The sequence below is a fragment of the Pelodiscus sinensis genome, chromosome 13 (genome assembly GCF_049634645.1).
Source record: "Pelodiscus sinensis isolate JC-2024 chromosome 13, ASM4963464v1, whole genome shotgun sequence".
NCBI lineage: Eukaryota > Metazoa > Chordata > Testudines > Trionychidae > Pelodiscus > Pelodiscus sinensis.
The window spans coordinates 4,983,298-5,003,282 of NC_134723.1; the positions used below are offsets into that span (position 1 = coordinate 4,983,298).

The 19,985-nt window shown below is 56.6% G+C and overlaps 1 protein-coding gene across 4 annotated transcripts in view; it reads left to right on the forward strand.

The window, feature by feature from the left end:
- Positions 1 to 19,985, forward strand: part of SYTL4 (synaptotagmin like 4) — a 24,011-nt gene continuing 4,026 nt past the window's right edge. The window contains exons 1-15 of one of the 4 annotated variants that reach the window (XM_075896739.1): positions 1 to 136; positions 6,877 to 7,040; positions 7,289 to 7,504; positions 8,122 to 8,231; positions 8,495 to 8,609; positions 10,273 to 10,371; positions 11,093 to 11,222; positions 11,302 to 11,392; positions 11,663 to 11,766; positions 12,497 to 12,580; positions 12,924 to 13,102; positions 13,336 to 13,438; positions 14,926 to 15,087; positions 16,792 to 16,885; positions 18,158 to 18,257. In XM_075896739.1, coding sequence (XP_075752854.1) covers positions 6,919 to 7,040; positions 7,289 to 7,504; positions 8,122 to 8,231; positions 8,495 to 8,609; positions 10,273 to 10,371; positions 11,093 to 11,222; positions 11,302 to 11,392; positions 11,663 to 11,766; positions 12,497 to 12,580; positions 12,924 to 13,102; positions 13,336 to 13,438; positions 14,926 to 15,087; positions 16,792 to 16,885; positions 18,158 to 18,257 — 1,709 coding nt within the window. In that variant the 5' untranslated portion in view covers positions 1 to 136; positions 6,877 to 6,918. The other 3 variants (XM_075896740.1, XM_075896741.1, XM_014580796.3) reach the window with 3 other exon arrangements.

Below are 19,985 nucleotides of genomic sequence, written 5' to 3' on the forward strand. Positions count from 1 at the left end.
GGCTCAAGCCCCGCCCCCCGGGGGGGAAAGTTTCAGCCGGGCCGGCAGGCGCCGCAGGTAGCGCTCCGGGCCCCGCCCCCGGCTGCTGGGAGCCCCTGGAGCCGGGCGCGGCGGCGGATCGGGGCGGCGTCCGCAGGCAGGTCCCGGGGCCGGGGTGCGGGAAAGGGGCCCCCGCCTGACGCTCTGCCGGCCCTGCCCAGGGAGCCGGCCCCGGGCCCGCTGGCTGCGAGCCGCGCTTCGTGGCGCTGCGGGCGCGGCTGGGCTTTGGGAGAGCGGAGCCCGGCTGGCTGCGGACGCGTTCCCCTCCGGAGCGAGTGGTGAGCGAGCGCTGGATCGCTGTGGCCCGTGGGAATATGGGCAAGTGGCTGCAACTGCTGGAAAATTTCAGTGGTTCCATGGTTAAACCGGCTCCCAGCGCGCCCTGACTCCAGCCTGCCAGCCTGCTCCCTGCTCCCGGCGAGCCAGCTGCTGTCTCGGATACAGAGGTAGCGGCGCGGGGTGACAGCCGGCTCCCCCAGTGCAGAGGTAGCGGCGCGGGGTGACAGCCGGCTCCCCCAGTGCAGAGGTAGCGGCGCGGGGTGACAGCCGGCTCCCCCAGTGCAGAGGTAGCGGCGCGGGGTGACAGCCGGCTCCCCCAGTGCAGAGGTAGCGGCGCGGGGTGACAGCCGGCTCCCCCAGTGCAGAGGTAGCGGCGCGGGGTGACAGCCGGCTCCCCCAGTGCAGAGGTAGCGGCGCGGGGTGACAGCCGGCTCCCCCAGTGCAGAGGTAGCGGCGCGGGGTGACAGCCGGCTCCCCCAGTGCAGAGGTAGCGGCGCGGGGTGACAGCCGGCTCCCCCAATGCAGAGGTAGCGGCGCGGGGTGACAGCCGGCTCCCCCAATGCAGAGGTAGCGGCGCGGGGTGACAGCCGGCTCCCCCAATGCAGAGGTAGCGGCGCGGGGTGACAGCCGGCTCCCCTGGAGCAGAGCTGCTGTGTCTGATACAGAGGTACCAGCGTGGGGTGACAGCCGGCTCCCCCAGTGCAGAGGTAGCGGCGCGGGGTGACAGCCGGCTCCCCTGGAGCAGAGCTGCTGTGTCTGATACAGAGGTACCAGCGTGGGGTGACAGCCGGCTCCCCCAGTGCAGAGGTAGCGGCGTGGGGTGACAGCGGGTTCCCCCAGAGCGGAGCTACTGTGTCTGATACAGAGGTACCAGTGTGAGGTGGCAGCCAGCTCCCCCAGAGTGGAGCGAGAACCTGGGCAGAGCCGTGAACGTTAACCAAAATGTGCAGGGTTATTTGTTAACCGTAAACTTTACATGGTTAAACGGTCACATCCCTAGGGCAGGTGGTGCAATCCCTGTGATGCGCGGTGTGTGTGTGTGTGTGTGTGTGTGTGTGTGTGTGTGCATGGCTGCTTAAGCTGGTCCAGAATCTGCTCCCATTCCCTAATTGTTGGTTTCTAGCCCTGGGGCAGTTCAGGGAGGAGAGGAAGACTTGCAGCTTGTGTTGGGCGTGGGGAGTTTGTTTCCCTATCTGTTCAAGGGCCCCTGGTATCTTACACAGCAGTCCCAGGCTTCCTGCTGCAGGAAAGGGCCATGACTCTAATAACTCAGGTCCCTGCTTTGTTCTGCTTGTGGGAGGATGCATTCATTTCTATCTATGAGGCGAATGTCCTGTCATGAAAGAAGGAGGGCTGACATCTACCCAGATAGAAGCAGTATTTGTCTTACATGCTTGGACAGTGCTTGGTGTGCATGTGGAATCATAGCTATCGGACTGTTGTGTTGAAAGCTTCTCCACTTGATAGATGCAGGTAACCTTCCTCCAAGTCACTTTCCTAATTAGAAAACCTTAAACAACGAATAGTCTAGTAGCACTTTAAAGACTAACAAAACATGTAGATGGTATCATGAGCTTTCGTGGGCACAACCCAATTCAAACCTTCATCCATTTGCAAATATTTTCTCCCTTTGCCAGAGGTGTTCCTGTGTTGTAGCACACTGGGAGACCGGCCAACTTCAGATGGTGCAAGCAAGGTGGATTTGTTTACAGGTGCAGAGGGGTGTGTGTGTGTGTGTGTGTGTGTGTGTGTGTGGGAGTGTGTGTGGTTGGTATAACTTCTGTGGTCAGAAGGTGTAAATTGGAGAATTTCAATTCACACCTTGCAGTCACTTTTGTGTTATCCCTTTGCCATGCCATACGTCAGAAGCTTGAATCTGAGGACCCAATCCAGAGATTGTGTCGAAGCGGGTGGAGGGGTGGAACAGCTTTCATGTGAGGACAGATTAAGACAACCAGGACTGTACAGTTTAGAAGAGAGACTTCTAAGTATGGCTCTGATAGAGGTCTATAATCATGACTGAGGTGGAGAAAGTGAATAAGGAAGGGTTACTTACCCTTGGGGTAACCCATGAAGCAGGTATCAATGAAATTTATAGGCTGAATATTTAAAACAAAAGGAAATGTGGAAGTCAACTTGTGGAACTCATTGCTAGGGGAAATTGTGATGGCAAAAGTATAATGGGGTTCAAAAAAAGAATTAGACCAGCTTGTGGAAGATAAGTCCCTCAATGGCTATTAGCCAAGAGAGTTGGGGCCATGCTTTGGGTAGTCCTAAACTTCTGACAGTTGGAAGCTGGGACTGGATGGTAGGGGATGGATCATGTGATAAATTGCCCTGTTCTGTTCATTCCCTCTGAAGCACCTGACACTGGCTGCTACTGGAAGACAGGATACTGGGCTGCGTGGACCCCGTATGTCGGCTTGTCTGACCCCGTATGTTCATTCTTACAGTCTAAAGCCGTGGTGTCCAATGTGCTTGCTATCATGTCTGTTGCTTCAGAACTGGTTGGACGCCACGGTTCTAAAGGGTCTGGGTTACGTGTAGGAAAGTGAGAGTTTCAAGTCCAGCTGTTGTAATGCATATGCAGAGTGGATTAGAAGCAGGTGCGATCTAAAGAGGTAAGCCCTCCCTCTGTATGAACCAGAGTTGGCCCCGAGTGTATGCACTTAAACGTAGGCGAGGGAGGGTTCTTGCCTTTCCTATGCAGTTCCACATACAGAGAAGCTGGGCAGTCCCAGACCTTGTGTGGAAGTAAGGCAATGCCAGACACTTGGTTGGCTTCCCCTGGGTTGAAGGGAAGCCGTCAAGAAGCCGTGGAGCTGTGTAGCTACAGGAGAATAGAGCAGTGGCCCTTCAAAACTGGATTGAGATGGCTCTTTGGAGGTGGAAGCGGGTGCGTCTGAGTCCGGTTCTGGAGGGTGCAGTGTTCCTAAGGAAGAATCAAACTCCCCTCCCTTCACCCAGCAGACCAAGGAGCAAGCATCGGCGGGGGAGAAGGAGGGTTGGAAGTGTAGTGAGCAGAGAGCATATGGCTAGGCTAGGGGAGGTCCCCTTAGAGAGAACTGGCTTCCCATCAGAAGCAAGAGCTTCCTCAACTGGTTCAGCTTCATTCTTTCTCTTCCTGGTCACTGGGGTGTAAGCCGACACTGCACAGCGAGAGGAAAGGGAGCTGACCTCTTTGCATGGCACTCCTGGGCTTATGCAAAACAGCCTCCACTGCTCTGGCCTGGGTCCTTTCCCGCATCTGAGTGTGACCGTTCCATCTTCAAGTGGTGGCCCTTCTCAGCAACCAAAGTTTGGAGCAGGGGCCCTGGCAGTGAATGTCAGGGAGGATACTGGAATAGGTGGGACCGCCACGAACAAAAGAGCCTTCTGGGGCAGCTGCGCTAACGAGAGAGCTCATCAAACTCCTCAGAAGGAAAGATTCAACGTTCCTCTGTCTGGGTGCATGATTGGCATCTTAGTGTTAGTCGGAGCAAAGATCGGTCCGGACCATCTCCGGATCACCTGAGGCCAAGACGAATACTCCTGAATATAGAACAAAAAGGGAAAATGCTTGTCCCTCTGCACACCTGCCTTAGGACACCTAAGTAATTTAGAAAAGCCAATTCTAAACAAACAATCTAAGCAACTTCCATCCTCTCCCAGCCTGGCCAGTGCTCCAGCTGGCCTAGGAGCTGCTGCTGTTGATTTTCCTCAGATTTAGGACTTTAGGCAGCCATCAGACCAGAGCTTCTCTGTGAGGGAAAGTGCCACCTTGGAGTTGAAAAGGAGAGACCAGATGAGGGCATCCCCAAAGCCTGCTGATTGTGGGAGAGTTGAGGGTGTTTATTCAGCCCTTGGGAGCCCAAACCTTATGCTGCAGTAAATGTGGAAATGGCCAGCCTAGTTGTGATTTAGAGAGAGCCCAGATCTACATCCTGCTTCTTAGATCAAATCCCAGTAGCTGATACGGACTCGGAGCAAGGTGTGAGTTGGAGGATTACATTCTGAGTAGGACAGTGGGCATGGAGTAGGAAATGAATCGGCGTGTACAAGCATGTTGCTGGCAGGGAGACTGGCGTTACTTTGCTTGTTTCTGGATGCTCGATCTAAGTGCCGGTCGCTGGGGTACGAGGCTTGCCAGGATAACCAGCAAACTGCAAGTTGTGAAGTAAGAAGTGCACCTCGAGGGTCCAATCCCTGACAGGGCAGAGAGATGGCTTCAGTCAGGCTTGGTAGTTCAGATAACCCACTTACGCTCCCTATTGCTTTTGTTCTTATTGCTGCTCTTTGTTGCTTTCCTTTTAGCACCCAGATTCTAGCTTCTTGCATGTTTGTAGAGCAAGGCTGTTTAAAGGAACAGGGACAGTTTAAAATTCACGTTACGTTTCTTACGAACCTAAATAAAGGGCATCTTGGATTATTAAAAACGGAGTTTTAACTGGTTTTCAATGTTGTTTTGCTTGAACAATGGCCAGTTGATCAGTTTCACTTGCCAGTTCTCACATGCATTAGCACAGTACTGGGAACCAAAGGGTGATGCTTTTTAAACGTTCCTGGCAGCGTTACTAGTGATCTCAGAATCTTGTAAAAATCTTTCTCTTTTTAATGAAGAAACAAAATATTGAAGCCAAATCCTTTGTCTTTGACACCACCCTTTTGCAGTGGAAATGGTGGGCCTTTTTAAAACTACTACAGCACACTTAATAGACTGAGAAGGGGACTAAGGAACCAGCAAAGATGAGTTCTGTAGTAGAAGTGTCTCTTTAGAGTGCTGAGGTTTGTTTGACCTTTCGTTAAAGAGGTGGTTTACAAAATGGGGTGAGAATTTTTTTCACACCTGGTAAGTTACAATCTAACAATGCAACCTATTTTTGCTTAGTGTCTTCAATACGGAAGATGTACTTGTCTATCTAGGGCAGTTAACGAATGACTTGCTCTGTCTTGACTTGTGTTCTCGAGTTCATTCATAGGTAGGACCACACTAAATTCACGGTCCATTTTGATCAATGTCATGGGCATAGGATTTAAAAAAAAGTCATGATTTCAGCTGTTAAAATCTGATATTTCACCTTGATGTAATTGTAGGGGTCCTGACCCCCAAAAGAAGTGGTGTATGTGGCAAGGTTAACGTAGGGGGGTGGTAGTACTGCCACCTTTCTGCACAGCTGCTGGCAGTGCTGCCTTCAGAGCTGGGCAGCGGTGGCTGATGGCCAGAATCCCAGTTCTGCAGGCAGACCTGCTGCCAGCAGCAGTGCAGAAGCACAGATGGCAGGATAGGATACTGCCACCCTTAGTTCTATGCCGCCCTGAAGGCAAAGCAGAAGTAAAGGGGACTCCCTCACCCCTTCAGCTCTTTTGATCAGGGCTCTCAATCTGAGAAATGCGAGCCTCCCCATGAAATCTATGTGATATAGGGTAAACGCACCCACAAGGTCCGGGATTCGTTTTTCGTGGCCGTGAGTTTGTTAGGGCCCTTTTCATAGGCAAAGCCGAAGGCCCGGGTTGGCTTTCTTTTATATTTCAAAACAAAACTTTAACCCCCCTACCCCAAACACGTTTGAGCTGGAACGGAATGAGATTCGAGACCGCCTTCCCGGAGTCCTGGCCACCTGCTCCCACGGAATCTCTGAAGTCCAGCCCAGCTGTAGCCATGACAACCGAGTGTGATGTCATCTCGGAGGCAGGAAGGTCACTCCGGCAGCATCGGGAATGTGAACTTCCTGCAGGCAGTGGGGAAAATGCACCCCGGGAGAAAGCAGGGGTCCAGACGAGGAAATGAGCCAGCAAGGCTCGGCGTGAGCCAGGCAGGGACGGCGCTCGCGCTGCTCTCAATAGCCGTGTCTGCTTGCTGTCGTGTGCCACGCAGCCCCCGGGAGCCTGCTCCTGCCATGGGGGAGGGATGATTCCGAAGGCTCTTGCTTGGTGCTTTGCTGCCGTGATTCTGCTGGGCTGAGCTGGGACAGGAAGTGACCTAGATATGGGCCTAGATTTACAGAAATCGTGCTCATGGCAGCTTATAGAGGGGCCTGATCTTTTTGTTCGTTTGCCTTCTCTGGGCTCAGAGGGGAGTCTCGTAGGCCAGGTCCTCACCTCCATGGAGCTGGGGAGGGGTGTGGGGCTCAGACTCTTGGGCAGGTGCCAGCAGGGAGGAGCAGTGCTATAGCTCTGAACTCCAGTCCATCCTGCTCTTCCCTCCGTCGGCCCCCTCGGTCTGGACGCAGGCAGGAAATGCCAAGCGCGCTGGTGGAATGACTCAGCCACTGGATGGTTCCACCGAGGCTCATTAAGGCCACGTGCAGGGAGCCAGGTGCTCCCAAACACGGAACCTTGTGTATTGGGCACTGGGCGGGCCGGCTCCTAGGCCAGGGCAGGATGCCGGGATCCTGCTGTTGTGACTAATGCACGGAGCACCGGGGACTCCCTGCAGCCTCGCTTTGAGGTGGGCCCCACGGCCGCAGTGAGGGGCAGTCGGACGACTGGGGGGTCAAGGCGTTATTGCTTCGTACAAATCCCCAGTGGGTTACGGGACCCCAGGCACTTGGCTGGACTAACTTGCTAACTTGCCCCCAGCTCTGAGGAGTCCAGCGGCTGCCAGGGGAGGGCCGGCAGGTCATGAGAAAAGCCATGTCGGAGGCTATGGACCTGTCCTTCCTGTCGGAGGCTGAGAGGGAGGTGATCCTGCAAGTCCTGCAGCGAGATGAAGAGCTCCGCAAAGCGGAAGAGAAAAGGATCAGGTGAGAGCCTTCCCCTGGCAGGCCCTGCTGCCTTACAGGCAAAACCCGCCAGGCCAGCATGTAGCAGGGTGGGGACGGGTCTTTCTGCCCTGCTGGTGTTGTGCCCTGCCCTTCCTGGAGGGGGAAATGGGTGGTGGTAGCTGCCCAGGCATCACTGCCCTGTTCGGACCCGCTTGGAGGGGCAGCCTCGACTCCGCTCCCAGGCCTGCGTGTGGGTTTAGCGGCTCCCGGGCGTGTGTCCCCGACAGGCGGCTGAAGAACGAGCTGCTGGAGATCCGGCGCAAAGGGGCCAAGCGAGGCAGCCAGCGCTACAGCGAGCGGACCTGTGCCCGCTGCCAGCAGAGCTTGGGCCGGGTGAGCCCCAAGGCCAACACCTGCCGCGGCTGCAACCACCTGGTGTGTCGGGACTGTCGCTCCTACAGCGTCAACAGCACCTGGCGCTGCAAAGTCTGCACCAAGGAAGCGTGAGTGTGTGTCTGCCACAGTCCTGGTGCCCTCCTGCTCCCGTGCACAGCAGGGCTCTTGCAAAGTCCGCTGGCTTCCTCTGCCATCCCGAAAGCCCATCCGTCCGTCTCTTCTGCTGAGCGGGGTTGTCTGGCTTGTCTTCTGCTGCAGCTGACCCCCTGGGCTCCAGCCTTCCTCTTTCCCTCCCGCTCAGGTCCAGCCTCTGCTGCTACAAATCTTCCTTTCCAACGCCCCTCATCCCTGCTCGCAGCAGGCAAACTATCGGTGGTGAAAAAGAGCCCTCTCTGTTCCCTTCCCCTTCCATGTGTCCTTGGCTCCCCTTGTCCCTCTCCCACTGTGGTACTGCAGCGTCTCTCCTACTGCCGCTGGCTCTGGAGGAGCTTCCTGCTGCCGATGCACCAAGCATCCTGTGTCTTTCCCTTGCTGGCGGCCTTTCGGAGCCTGGGTGTGCCCAGGGCTATCCTGTCAGCTCTTCGGGGCCGGGATCTTGTCTTGCTGTGCTTCTGAATCCGGAAATTGCCATGCCCGCCTACGGTGCCCCACCAGCGGGGGGGGGGGGGAGAGGCTGACCTTGTGGAGGGCGAGAATGGCCTCTCACTGCCTCTTTCCCCTGCAGGGAGCTGAAGAAGACAACCGGCGACTGGTTCTATGACCAGAGAGTCAATCGCTTTGCAAACAGGCTGGGGAGCGACCTCGTGCGAATGTCCCTTCGGCGCAAGCCTCCAGGTAGGACCCAGCTGCGCTCTGGGTGGGGAGCCAGGAGGAACACCTCTGGGACGTGCCTTTTTTTTGGTGGCCTACGTGCAGAGCCCTGGTTCACCCCTCGGGGGCCCTCGAGGTCGGAGGCAGGCACTGGTGTTCTCCTTCGTAAGGGTGTCCAAGTGCTTGAATAGGGAAATAAGGCCCCCCCGGTCTCTGCAGGCTGCCCCACTGGGCTGCTGCTCTGCCGTCTCGGTCGCCTTGGCATTGTGGGTTTGTTTTTCTTCCAGCCAACAAAAGGGAAACAGTGGGGCAAACCCTCCTGCAGCAGGCACAGCCGAGCGAGCCGAAAGGCTCCACCGTGGCAGAGCAGAAGAGTCCCCAGGAGCGACAGAAGGAGCCCAGGTGAGCCTTGCATCCCCCCTGCGTGTGTCCTTGCTCGGAGCCAGCTCCACCCTCCCTGCATTCGCCTCGGATCTCTTGGGGAAGCCGTGACCTGCGTGGGCAGAGCAGGGGGCTTGGAGAAGATGCCATCTCAAGGGCGGAGAGCTGGTAATAGCAGAGGGCACAGCCTCGTGTTTGGCATGTGCCGCCAGGCCAGCCCCCAAAGCTTGGGTGGAGCCGGGGTTGTGGGAAAGCAGCGACCCTCCCTGCAGCACTCTGCGCTTGCTCCTGAATAGCTGGAGGGGCAGGGAGATGCCCTGCTGGGGTATTTGCGCTGGCACTGCCGGCAGGGCTTGGCGCCCTGCACCACGCAGCCTCCTGGGGAGACACAGCAGGTGCGTGTGCATGGGGCTGCCGGCGATTGGGGCTCTGCGATGGCGGGTTCCTGACCCACCCTCCCTGCTGTCCCTGAAGAGCCAGAGACGGGTTTGCCAGAGTGACCGCTAGCACGAGCGGGTGACTGCGCTGTAAGGTTACAACATGCTGTGGAACCCCCGGCGTACTCGGAGCCTGGCTGCTGAATGCTCGAGCCGACGCCTGCGGGTCTCCAGGACGTGGCAGGCAGATTGGGGAAGAGCCCGTCCTCGCTTAAAACTGGGTCACTTGAGTTGCCCCCAGCTTTACACAGGGAACCCCCAACAGGATGGAGTCCCAATTGCCCTGGCTTGGCGTGGGTCTGGTACCGAGCCTGGTGGGCAGTCAGGAAATCACGTCGGGGGGGATGTAAGAATGGCCAAGAGCCAGGAACTGCGGAAGGGAGGAACGGGTGCTGCTGCTCCTGCCCCATTCCTTCAGCCAGAGGCCCCGGGGTGATGCCCTCCCCTTGCTAGGGTGATGCTTTGGGGCCTGTGGGTGGCACGTCTGTGCGGGTCCACGGGCTTTGTGTGAGGTTCTGTCCGTTCAGCTGGTCGCTGGCGTCCTCCTGCCGGCTGCAGCTGGAACGCTACCAGCCCTTTGGCAACGGGGCTCTAGGCCATGCTGGAATCTGTTGTCCCGAAAGAGGAGCCCGGGGAGGAGGGTGTTAACCCAGCCCGTGGTGCTTTCTGGCTCCTGGGCAGCTCAGTTGGGCTGTGGCATGAAGCTGTAAATGACAGGAGCTGACCAGTAATGCTGCCTGGCTTATGGGGCCCATATGCAGCTAAAATAGAGCAGGCCTTTTTAAAGCGCCCTCAGCTTGTTGATGCTTCTTGCCGGGCTGCTTCCTGGTGCTCTTAGCTGAGGAGACTCTGCCGTTGGGTGATCCAGCCTTCCAGTGGAGTTTCCCAGAGAGCCTCAAGAGGTCTCCACGCCAATCCACGAGCAACGTGCTTAGGCAGGTCTGATCTGAGCAAACTCGTCTTGTACTGACCCACGAATCAAGCGGCTCTGTGTACCTTAAACCCATCTCCTGCCCTTATCGATGAAACAGCTGTGTTCAGGGCTGGTGTCTTCCTCTAGGCCCTGGGTAGCTAAGTTCAGTGCTGCCCAGGGGCCCCCAAGGCCCTTGTTGCTATAACAGCATAGTGGTGGACACCCTGGTTCTCCCTGCCTCTCGGGAGGGCTTGGCCTCCTGCGTTGCAGTCTGGAACTGCCCTTCCTCCTGTCGGGACAGACCTGTTTGTTTTCTCTCTCCCCCGCACCCCAGCATGCCCCCTGAAGCCTTGGACCCACGAGACGGGAGGAGTGATACCGAGTCCATGGAGAACATGAGTCTGGATGGGTACAGACCCCACGTCAGCTCCAGGTTAGAGACTGATTCCTGGGCTCTGAAACAGTCAGATCCTCGGCGCTTCCTGTCCTGCTTTCGTCTCCTGCTCCCCTGCCTTGAGGCAACGGTTCAAAGGGCAGAGGAAGGGTCCTTTGGACACCGGGAGCAGGAGGAAAAGGGCAGGCTTGAGGGATGCTTCTGAGGTGAACGGGGACCTCGTCTCCACTCCCCGAGAACGCTTATCTGAGACACTGACGGGGAGATGGCTCCAGAGGTTCCCCCCCTTCCAGCAAATGCAGCTGCCTTCCAAAGCCTGGCCCCTTTGAACCCAGGGCTGCTCTGCTCTGTGTGCACGGAGCAGGCTGGTGTCCAGCTGCTTGTAAAATCCTGACACGTCCTAGGAGGCCGGGCGCCACGAGCGGGGCTAGGCACCAAGCTGCTGCCACCCAAGCAGTAGTTAGCTCTGAGCTGGCTGTGGTGCAGAGGACAGGCCGAGCGGCAAGTGCGGAAGGCAGCTCTGGGAAGAGGGGTTGGGCTGTTTGGTTTTAAATCTGGCCCTGCGTGGCCAGGGGTTCCCCTGCTCAGCCCGTTAGCATGGGGCTCTAGTGAGCTGTGACACTCAGTCACTCACAGGGCCGTGTGGTGCTTGTTGAGAGAGACAAGTGATCTGTGGTGCGGGTCCTGGCTCTCCCCTCCCCCACGAAGAGCTCTCCGGCCGATGGAGACAGGGCAAGTCTGACTTCCCCCCTGTCCGCAGGAGAAACTCCCTGGAGAAAACCGTCACTTTCCAAGAGGGGAAGCAAAGGCCAGGTCCCGTGGGCACCAAAGGATCCACCCTGCCCATCCCCAGCTGCTCCCGAGACACTCATCTCTCCGGCTCAGAAAGCGTATGTGTCCACTGTGGCGTCGGGGGCTGCTAGACACACACTGCTTCCTCCTCTCTGACCAGTCCGTTTTCCTTCCTAGGAAGCTCGTGTGGGGAGTCCCGGGGCGGCATCCGCAGATGAGAACGAAACCGTCTTTAAGAAGAATCCCAAGAGAATCCTGAGGCCTTCAGGTGAGTCGCCCTCTGAGGGAAACCAACACGGGGCCGAGTCGGGCAACCGTGGTTCTGTTCCTGACTCTGCTGCTGGCCTGCTGGGTGACCTTGGTCAAGTCACTTCACCCCACCTCGGTGCCTCTGCCCATAAACGGGAAATGGGAATGCTGGCCCGCTTCCGGGCGTGCTGTGAAGAGCGAGCCAGCACTAGCTGCATCCGTAGCAGCCCGCGTACGCTGCATGATGGGCTGGGATTGGCAGCGGCTCGCCCTCCTGTCTCCGACACAGAGTACACCAAGTCCGTCATCGACCTGCGCCCGGAGGACGTGGGAAGTGAAAGCGGCTCCTTGGGAGACAGAAGCAAGTCGGTCCCAGGTCTCAACACTGAAGTGGTGAGAGCCGATTGAGCTGCCTCGAATCCGCTCGTTTGCTTTACACAGAGAGGCTTCTCCTTTGCACCCCCCCATTTTCTGAGGCTCGTGGGATGGAAGGGGAGTTGCTCCCCACCTAGCCCCCCCCACCAGTACAGCTCGCTGTGAAGCACAGACCCTGCTGCGGGTCTCGAGCGAGAGCCCCTTGTCCGAGTGAGCCCTCGGCGGAGAGCTCTGCTCTCTGAGGCTGTGGGGAAGGAACTCCGTCAAGGGCTGCCGGCCCTGCTCCCAGGGAAACTGCGCTGCGGGGCCGGCAGCCCCTGCTGGCTCGGCTTCCGGGGAGCCAGCGTGTAACTTGGGACAGGAGGCCGGGTGAGCCAGCCACAGAAAGGGGCTGCTCTTCACAGCTGGAGCAGCCCCCTGCCCGGGGTAGGCCCCACGGGCCTGGGGCAGCCCCTACGGTTAACCAGACAGATGCTTATTGGTCAACCGTTTACATCCCTAGTCAGGGGGTGGCGCTCCTCTGTGCTGGCTTGCTGCCCGGGCATCTTCCCCCGGTCTGAGGGGAATGTACCTGAGAGGAGTTTGCGTTGGGAGACCCGCCCCCCCCTTCCCGGGTTTTAGAGTCTGGGCCCAGGCCGAGCCCGTAGCCTGCCCGGCTCTCTTTAGCCCTGGAGTGGGCAGGGCTGCGTCTGGGGGGTCTAGGTGCCTGTTTCTCCGGCTGGTACGTGTGGCCATGTCCCTGTTGCAGGAGGAGGAGGAGGACATCGACAACCTGGTGGAGATCCATCGCCGGAGGACGGCCAGAGGCAGCATGCGCAGTGGCACCTCTTCGGTGAGTCCCTCCATTACTCCCTCCCCCCAGGCCTGCTGGAGGAAATGCTTGAGAGAGGACTGGGGTTTGGGAGCAGAGAGGCAGCGCTGTCTTATGGTTAGAGCACAGGGGCAGGCAGAGCTAGGGACCAAGCCAAGCTCTGCCTGGGACTGGCAGCTTGAGCTTCTCCCTCTGGCTCGCAAGGGGGTGTGAGGCGTCTGGGAAGTGCTCGGTGCCTTTCACCCCCTGGCGAACCGGTTGATGTCCCGTGGCCGGGAGGGCAGACGTGGGTGGAGGAATTGGAGACGCCCTGGTTCTCCGTGCCCCCAACGGGCACAAACCTTACCAGGGCCGTGTGTTTCAGAGCACGCTGGGGAGCATGGTCAGCATCTACAGCGAGGCCGGGGACTACGGCAACATCTGCGTCACGGGAGAGATCGCCTTCTCGCTGAGCTACGAGCACACGACACAGACCCTCTTCATCCACGTGAAGGAGTGTCGCCAGCTGGCCTACGCTGACGAGGCCAAGAAGCGCTCCAACCCGTGAGTGCTGGCCTGCGGAGGGGGCTGCCTGACACAGGTGCCCCCCTTGCAGCGGGGCCTGGACTCGTCCTGCGCTAGCTGCTGCCGTCTGGAGTGGCAGGGTAGCTCCTGTGCTGGGGTCTGAGCTGCCGTCCGGAGGCAGGCCTGGTGGTGGGGAGGCGGGAGCCGCAGCACGTGCCAAGTCTGGGGCTAGGCCTGTGACCCGGGTGACGCTGCCTGCTCGCCTCCCCTAGATACGTCAAGACGTACCTCCTGCCTGACACCTCCCGGCAAGGCAAGCGCAAGACAACCATCAAACGCAACAGCATCAACCCGCTGTACAACGAGATGCTCAAGGTGAGCCCCTGGGGTGGGGGCCATTGGGACGTCCCACCCACCCCTGAGAGCCCCATCGCAGCTCCACTGGGGAGGCAGGTGCTTCACCCAACTCGTAAGACCCAGGGCAGGCAGGCTGCTCCACCAGACACCCCACGCTTCATCACTGGTGGAGGGAAAACAGCCCCTTCCTCCTGGCCCCTCAGCTGGGGCCCCTGGCAGGGGAGGGCCGCTAATCTCCCATTCAGACCAGGACTCTAGAAATCCTGCAGGCAAGCGTAGAGCCCCCGGAGGCGCCAGGGACTGACCTAACTGACAGCATCTCCATGCAGGGCTCTCTAGTGTGGTCCTTGCGTTTTTTTGCAGCCCCTGTTGCCATGGTGACTTGGCCTTGCATTAAGTGAGAGCCCTGATCTGTGTAGGATGCTATGACCTCCCTGCAGGGGCGTCGCTCTCCTGTTCTGCTTGCTTCTCTTGTATCCTGCTGCCTCCCCAGAGGGGGAGCGGCTCCCCACTCACAACACCCTTCCCAGCTCTGAAAAGTTGCTTCCCGAAGCCCCCTCCGGGCCATGACGATATCACTGGAGGGCAGCAGTGTCACAGGAGCAAGGAGCCGGCTCAGTCCCAGCACTGTGGCTCCAGCAGGGACAATGCTGCCAGACGCATGCGTCGCTTCCTCGCTTCTGCTGCAGAGTCCGTGCTGCAGCGACCCAAGGAAATGCCACGCAGCCCCCTTCCCTGCTGTAAATGCACTGGGCACAAAGAGGAGAGGTTGGAAATTCAGAAAGGGGAACCAGCAAGCTCCGGGGGTTTCCAGAGCCTCCTGTTTCAGGAGCCTCCCCTCCAAATCTGTGAGCAACTCCACTCTGCTCTCCCGAGGCCAGGCCTATGCTCCCCTGCTTCCAGAGCTCTACCCGGTGGTGCTTCCCATTCCCCCAGGGGCCAGGGCTGCCCAGTGTAGTGCGACCTTAGAAGGGGTGTGCAGGCCCTGCTCCTCTGTGGTCTGGAGCCTACAGCAGATGAACACACCTGAAGCTGCCTGGGCAAAACAGGTAGTAGGATGGCTGGCCCACTTGTGCCTTCAGCCAGGTCCCTGCTAGGGGGCAATGTTGAACTAAGAACACGACTACCAAAGCTGGAGTTGGACCTTAGCTCGACTTACCACCGTGTCCCCACTGCAGGGGGGGTCAATGGGAGAAACTCTCCCATCAACTCCCCTTACTCCTCGTGAGCCGGTGAAGTACCGGAGTCGACAGGAGCAGGATCAGCGGATGATTGAGCGTGTCCTTATTAGACCTGCTAAATTGCCCAGCTCTCGGGGGTGAAACCCTGAAGAGAAAAGGAATGTGGCAATAGCCAGACATACCGGAGAGGCTCTCAGGAGGAAGTGGGAGAACTTCATTCTCCCTAGGAAAGACTAGGGCCATCTCCTCATGGTGCAGGCTTCAGATATGGTCCTAGCTGCTCCTGGAAGCCACCCTTGACTCTCTGCTCCTGTCTTTTCACAGTATGAGATCAACAAATCCCTCCTGCTCTCCAGGATCTTGCAGTTCTCAGTGTGGCACCACGACCGCTTTGGCCGAAACATCTTCCTGGGGGAGGCAGAGATCCCCATGGGTTCCTGGAACTTTGAGAGCCAGCTGGAAGAATGCCTCCCCTTGCATGGCAAGGTAGGGCCCCTGCCGCTCTTGCAACTGACCTGCCCTAGGAATCCACCGCACCTCCTCCCAGCCAGGGAAGTGGCTCTGGAGCCAATGTGAACGTCTCCTACCCAGGGCTCTTCATTAGTCTGGCAAGGGCCTCTTGTTGTGGGAGATGCTGTCTTCCCTCTAACGTAATGGCACAAAGGGTACGTCTGCATCCACCCTGGGCTTGCATCGATGTACCTAGTTCTGCTCGGCTGGCGCAGACAGCAGGACCAGCTAGTCACCCGAGCACATACCCAGGGGACTCTGGCCCATCAGTCCGTACGTGGCAGTGACGCTTAGCAGGCAGCCTGCTTCCTATGAGGGTGGTGGGCACCTGCTTGTTTTATAAAGACAGACACGTGCCACATCTACCTTCAGAGATCTGGGTGTGATGAGCACGTCCACCAGACTGTCCATAGTCATATAAGTCTGGCGTTCTGGGTCTGCTTCGTGCGTCTGCTTGACGTGACAGCAGGGGAGTCCATGAACGTTCTTAAGGTGGCGCGGATTCCTGCTGCTGCAGGGTGTCAGCCCTCCGGCGTCTCCTGCTGAGAAGCTCCAAGACTGATGGCTTCTCCCATGGACCTCCGAGGACTTGATCCAACCCCTGTTGCAGGCAGGCGAGTGCCATTAGCCAAGCACTGTGGAACAGCTGCCGTCTTGGTAAACTCAGGTTTGCACGGGCAGTAGAAATGGCTGCGCTTCCGGCTGTCTGGGATTCTGCACGAGTCCGGTTCTCCTGCATCTCTGAGACCTTTGGGAGAGCCCCACATGAGAGAGAGAGTGTGTGTGGGTGGGTGGCAGCAGCTTCCCTGAGGCTGGGTCTGTACCACACCTTGTCCTGGTTATCAATATAAGAAACCTGTCTCTAGGTAAACACTGAGGGTATGTCTAGACTACATGCCTCTGTCGGCAGAGGCATGTAAATTAGACATACCAACATAGTCAATGAAGCGGGGATTTAAATATCCCCCACTTCATTAGAATAAAAATGGCCGCCGCGTTGTGCCGGCATGAACCAGCAAGGAAAGCCTTTGCCGACCGATCCTTTATGCCTCGTGCAACAAGGTTTACAGGATTGGTCGGCAAAGGCTTTCCTTACCGACCGCCTTGACTGCCGGTTCATGCCGACAAACAGCTGAGCTGGCACAACGCAGTGGCCATTTTTATTCTAATGAAGCAGGGGATATTTAAATCCCTGCTTCGACTATGTCGGTATATCTAATTTACATGCCTCTGATGACAGAGGCATGTACAGCCGCTCCCTGAGTTACGACCACCTCCACTTACGACCATCCGCATTTACGACCAAAGCGGTGGTAAATGCAGATCTGAGTTACGAACGGCGATCCGCGCTTATGAACAGCGCGGTCGCCATGTACCTCTATGGGATCCGAGTTACGGACCAAGTGTTGGTCTATAAGTTGTTCGTAACTCGGAGAGCAGCTGTAGTCTAGACATACCTTGAGTGTTTACATAGGGTTTGCACTGGCTAGGATGCCAGACTTGATTGTAAAAATCCAATTGAGTCCACACAAAGCAGCACAGACATGTAGCTAAACTGGCTTTAGAAGAATAAGCCCTTGATGTTGGGGGCGTGTTAGTGAATAGACGAGGCTGCAGTGGTAGGAATCTGAGATTTACTAGGGACGGGTGGCCCTAAAATACCTGATTCCCATTTTTCAGGACGGTGCTGGCTCCCAGCAGTACCGAGGGGAGTTGGTGGTTTCCATGAAGTACATCCCTTCCTCCAAACACCCTGGGGGCAACGGGAAAAAGGGTGAGTTGAGGTGAACTCGGCTCGTGGGGTAATGTGTAAACACAAGTGCAGAGGCTAATGCGTGCTGGCGTCCACTATGTAATCCAGTGTCCACACATCCGGAGCCCATCCAGGAATGGGGACTGCTTGTCGCGTTCTCGGGAGGAAGCCAATCCATCACTGGACCAAGCAGCTGTAACATTTTAACCATCCGCGCTGAAACGCGAGTGACCTCCAGCAGTGCTGCAAGGCGGGCTTTCCTTTAGGCAGATCCAGCCAGAATGGGAATGGGTAGAGCCCTGCGCAGGTACAGAATTTGCATCTGTATCTGTAAAAATGAGCCCTGGATATCCGCAGCCACAGGCGAGCGTAGCAGTGGCTGTACAGCTGCTATCCGCCGATTTGCAGGGCTCTTGATGCAAAACTTGTATCCGTGTCTGTATCTGCAAAAATGGGCCAGGGATGCGGATATTCATGGATTTACAGGGCTCTAGTGACGGGCTTCTCATGCAAGCTAGAGCGGGATTCCCGGAACTTCTGAGCGGAGAACTGCACTGGCAATCTGCATCCGTTTCCTGGCGCAGATCAGCTGCCCTTGTCTAATGCAGTGGGATAGTTCTCCTGAGGTCCAGGGCCCTGCCTGAATCAGGCCAGGGACTGATAAAACACAGCATGCTGGGACTGTACCTCTGTTACAGATGGGGATGTCAGAGGACCTGCTGTTCTGGCATTCATGAGCCGGCAGTTCTGTTTGTTTGTACGACCTTGCTGCTTAGATGCCCCAGTTGTGGGCCGGGACCTCATTTTCCCCACTGTGAGAGGTGCTGTACAAACACAAAACAGTCCCTGCCCAGAAGGGGTTGATGTAAGTATAAAACCAAGAGACAGTGGATGGACAGACAGCTGGAGTACAAGGTGGACAGCCGGTGGTCCTGGTGCACCAGCAGCCTAAACGGTGTCAGTATTCTGTAGGCATCACGGCAAAGGAGAGCTAAGCGGGGTTTTGAAGGCTGACCGTAACGGAGCTTTGCAGAGAGCACCGGCCAAGCACGAGGGGCGGCATAGGGTCAGGCACTTAGGGGCTTGTCTGCAGATGTAACCAGTCAGCAATGGAAGCTGGCAGCAGGGGCCCTGGGAGGGGAGGACCGATGGTTCGATAGCAAACGAGGGCTTGGCCGTGAAGAGTCTTGCAGCGTGTTGGATGCCAGGGGAGGGATACACAGAGGGGTCGCCCCCCACGATTGGAGAGAAGCTATGGCTGAAAACATGGGTGACTCAGACTTTCTCTTCTAGGCAAAGGGCAGGAAGGAGGTGAACTCCAGGTCTGGATCAAAGAGGCCAAGAACTTGATAGCTGCCAAATCTGGAGGGACCTCAGACAGCTTTGTCAAGGGGTGAGTGTCGGGACCATGCCCGTGAGAGGAGATGGACAGTGTCAACAAAACAGCCCTCGCCATCCGCCGGGGCCCTGGAGTGGATTGATGCCGGGGCATGGGAGTGCATGGGCTTTTCTGCCCTCCACCTCGTTCCCAGCTGTCTGGTGCTGGGACACAGGCTGTGTTAATGCTTAATGGGCTTGTGCTGAAAGGGGAGGGGTGTGGAGCAGCTCGGCTCTGTGCTTTCAGGAGAACGCTTCGGTTTGTCACCAAACAAAGCTTCGCTTGATTCACAAGCTTCCTCCCAGGGCCTGGCCAATTCCAGCTCTTGGGCCTGGACCCAAGTCACAAACCAATAGACGCGCACAGCCTTCCAGTAGGGGAAGAGCTATTCCCGTGGCGTGTCAGCCTCTAGCAAAGAGGAGAAGATGGATGGTGATCAAGTGCAGGTAGGGACTGAAGAGAAACAGGTCCCTTCGGTTACATCGCAGGCAGGCAGACACATTGTAAGTTCTTGTGTACAAATCTAGATGTGTAAATGCTAAGATGGATGAACTGGAGGGTTGGTTATTGCATGAGGCTATTGCTATAATATGACAGAACCTGATGACAACAGGACACTGTATTTTGTACATGGGTATATAAAGAAATGGGAGAACATGTAGTGCTAGGGAGTGGTATCAAATAGAGAGCATATCACATACAGCTGAATCCTGATTATCTGATCTCACCTAGGCCCAGGCCAGATGAGATGATCCAACATGTGGATAATTTGGAGAACAGGAAAGTGCAAGGCTGCAGCGCCATCTAGCAGCCACAGAGGAGATGGCCTGTTTGTGGGTCTGTTTGGTGGCAGCTGATGTATTACCGAGAGACGGATAAGGGAGGGTTAGATAAATGTGGTTCTGTTGCATAGTCAGAAATATTAAGTGAATCCGACTGTACCGTGGAATGTCAGTGGATAGAAATTCCATGCTTGAATAAGAGTAGCGTAGTAGGACCATACTGCCAATCACCTGATCCGAATGCTCAGGGAGATTAGAGAGACGATAAAAATAAATAGTTCGGTAATAACGGGAGATTTCCCCTTATTGATTGGGAAGAGGTCACCTGAGGACAGGATGCAATGGAAGTTTCTAGATGCCATTAATGACTGCTGCTTAGAGCAGCTAGTCTGGAACTCACAAGAGAAGAAGCAATTCTTGATTTAGTCCCAACAGGGGCAGATGACTGTTTTGCGGGGCCCCGGGCAGCATAACTCCGCGCCCCCCCCCCCTTTGCCACGGCGCATGCCTGGGGCTTTTTTAAGCACAGGGCCCGGTGCGCCCGCCCCGTTCGCCCTGCCCTGAGTCCCAAGTAGAGCGTGGGATCTGGTCCAAGAGGCGAATATATTGGAACCACTCAATAGTAATTAAATTTAACATTCAGGGTGTGTGGGGGAGGGAGGGACGGGTGATACTATAGAAGCCCACTACAGAAGCATAAAACTTAAGGAAGGGACGCTGCATAGAAATGAGCAAGCTAATTTAACAGCTGTTAACAGGAACAAGATTTAAATGCCTGTAATCTGCATGGAAACGTTTTGAAAACCCCAAAAGAGGCTTTAAGGAAATGTATAGCACAAATTAAAAAGAAGAGTAAAAGGATCACTCACAAAATGCCACCAGGGCTAAATAGAATAAAAGATGCTGACACAGACAAGGAGGCATCTTTTACAAATTGGAAGTCAAAGCCTAGTGAGGAAAA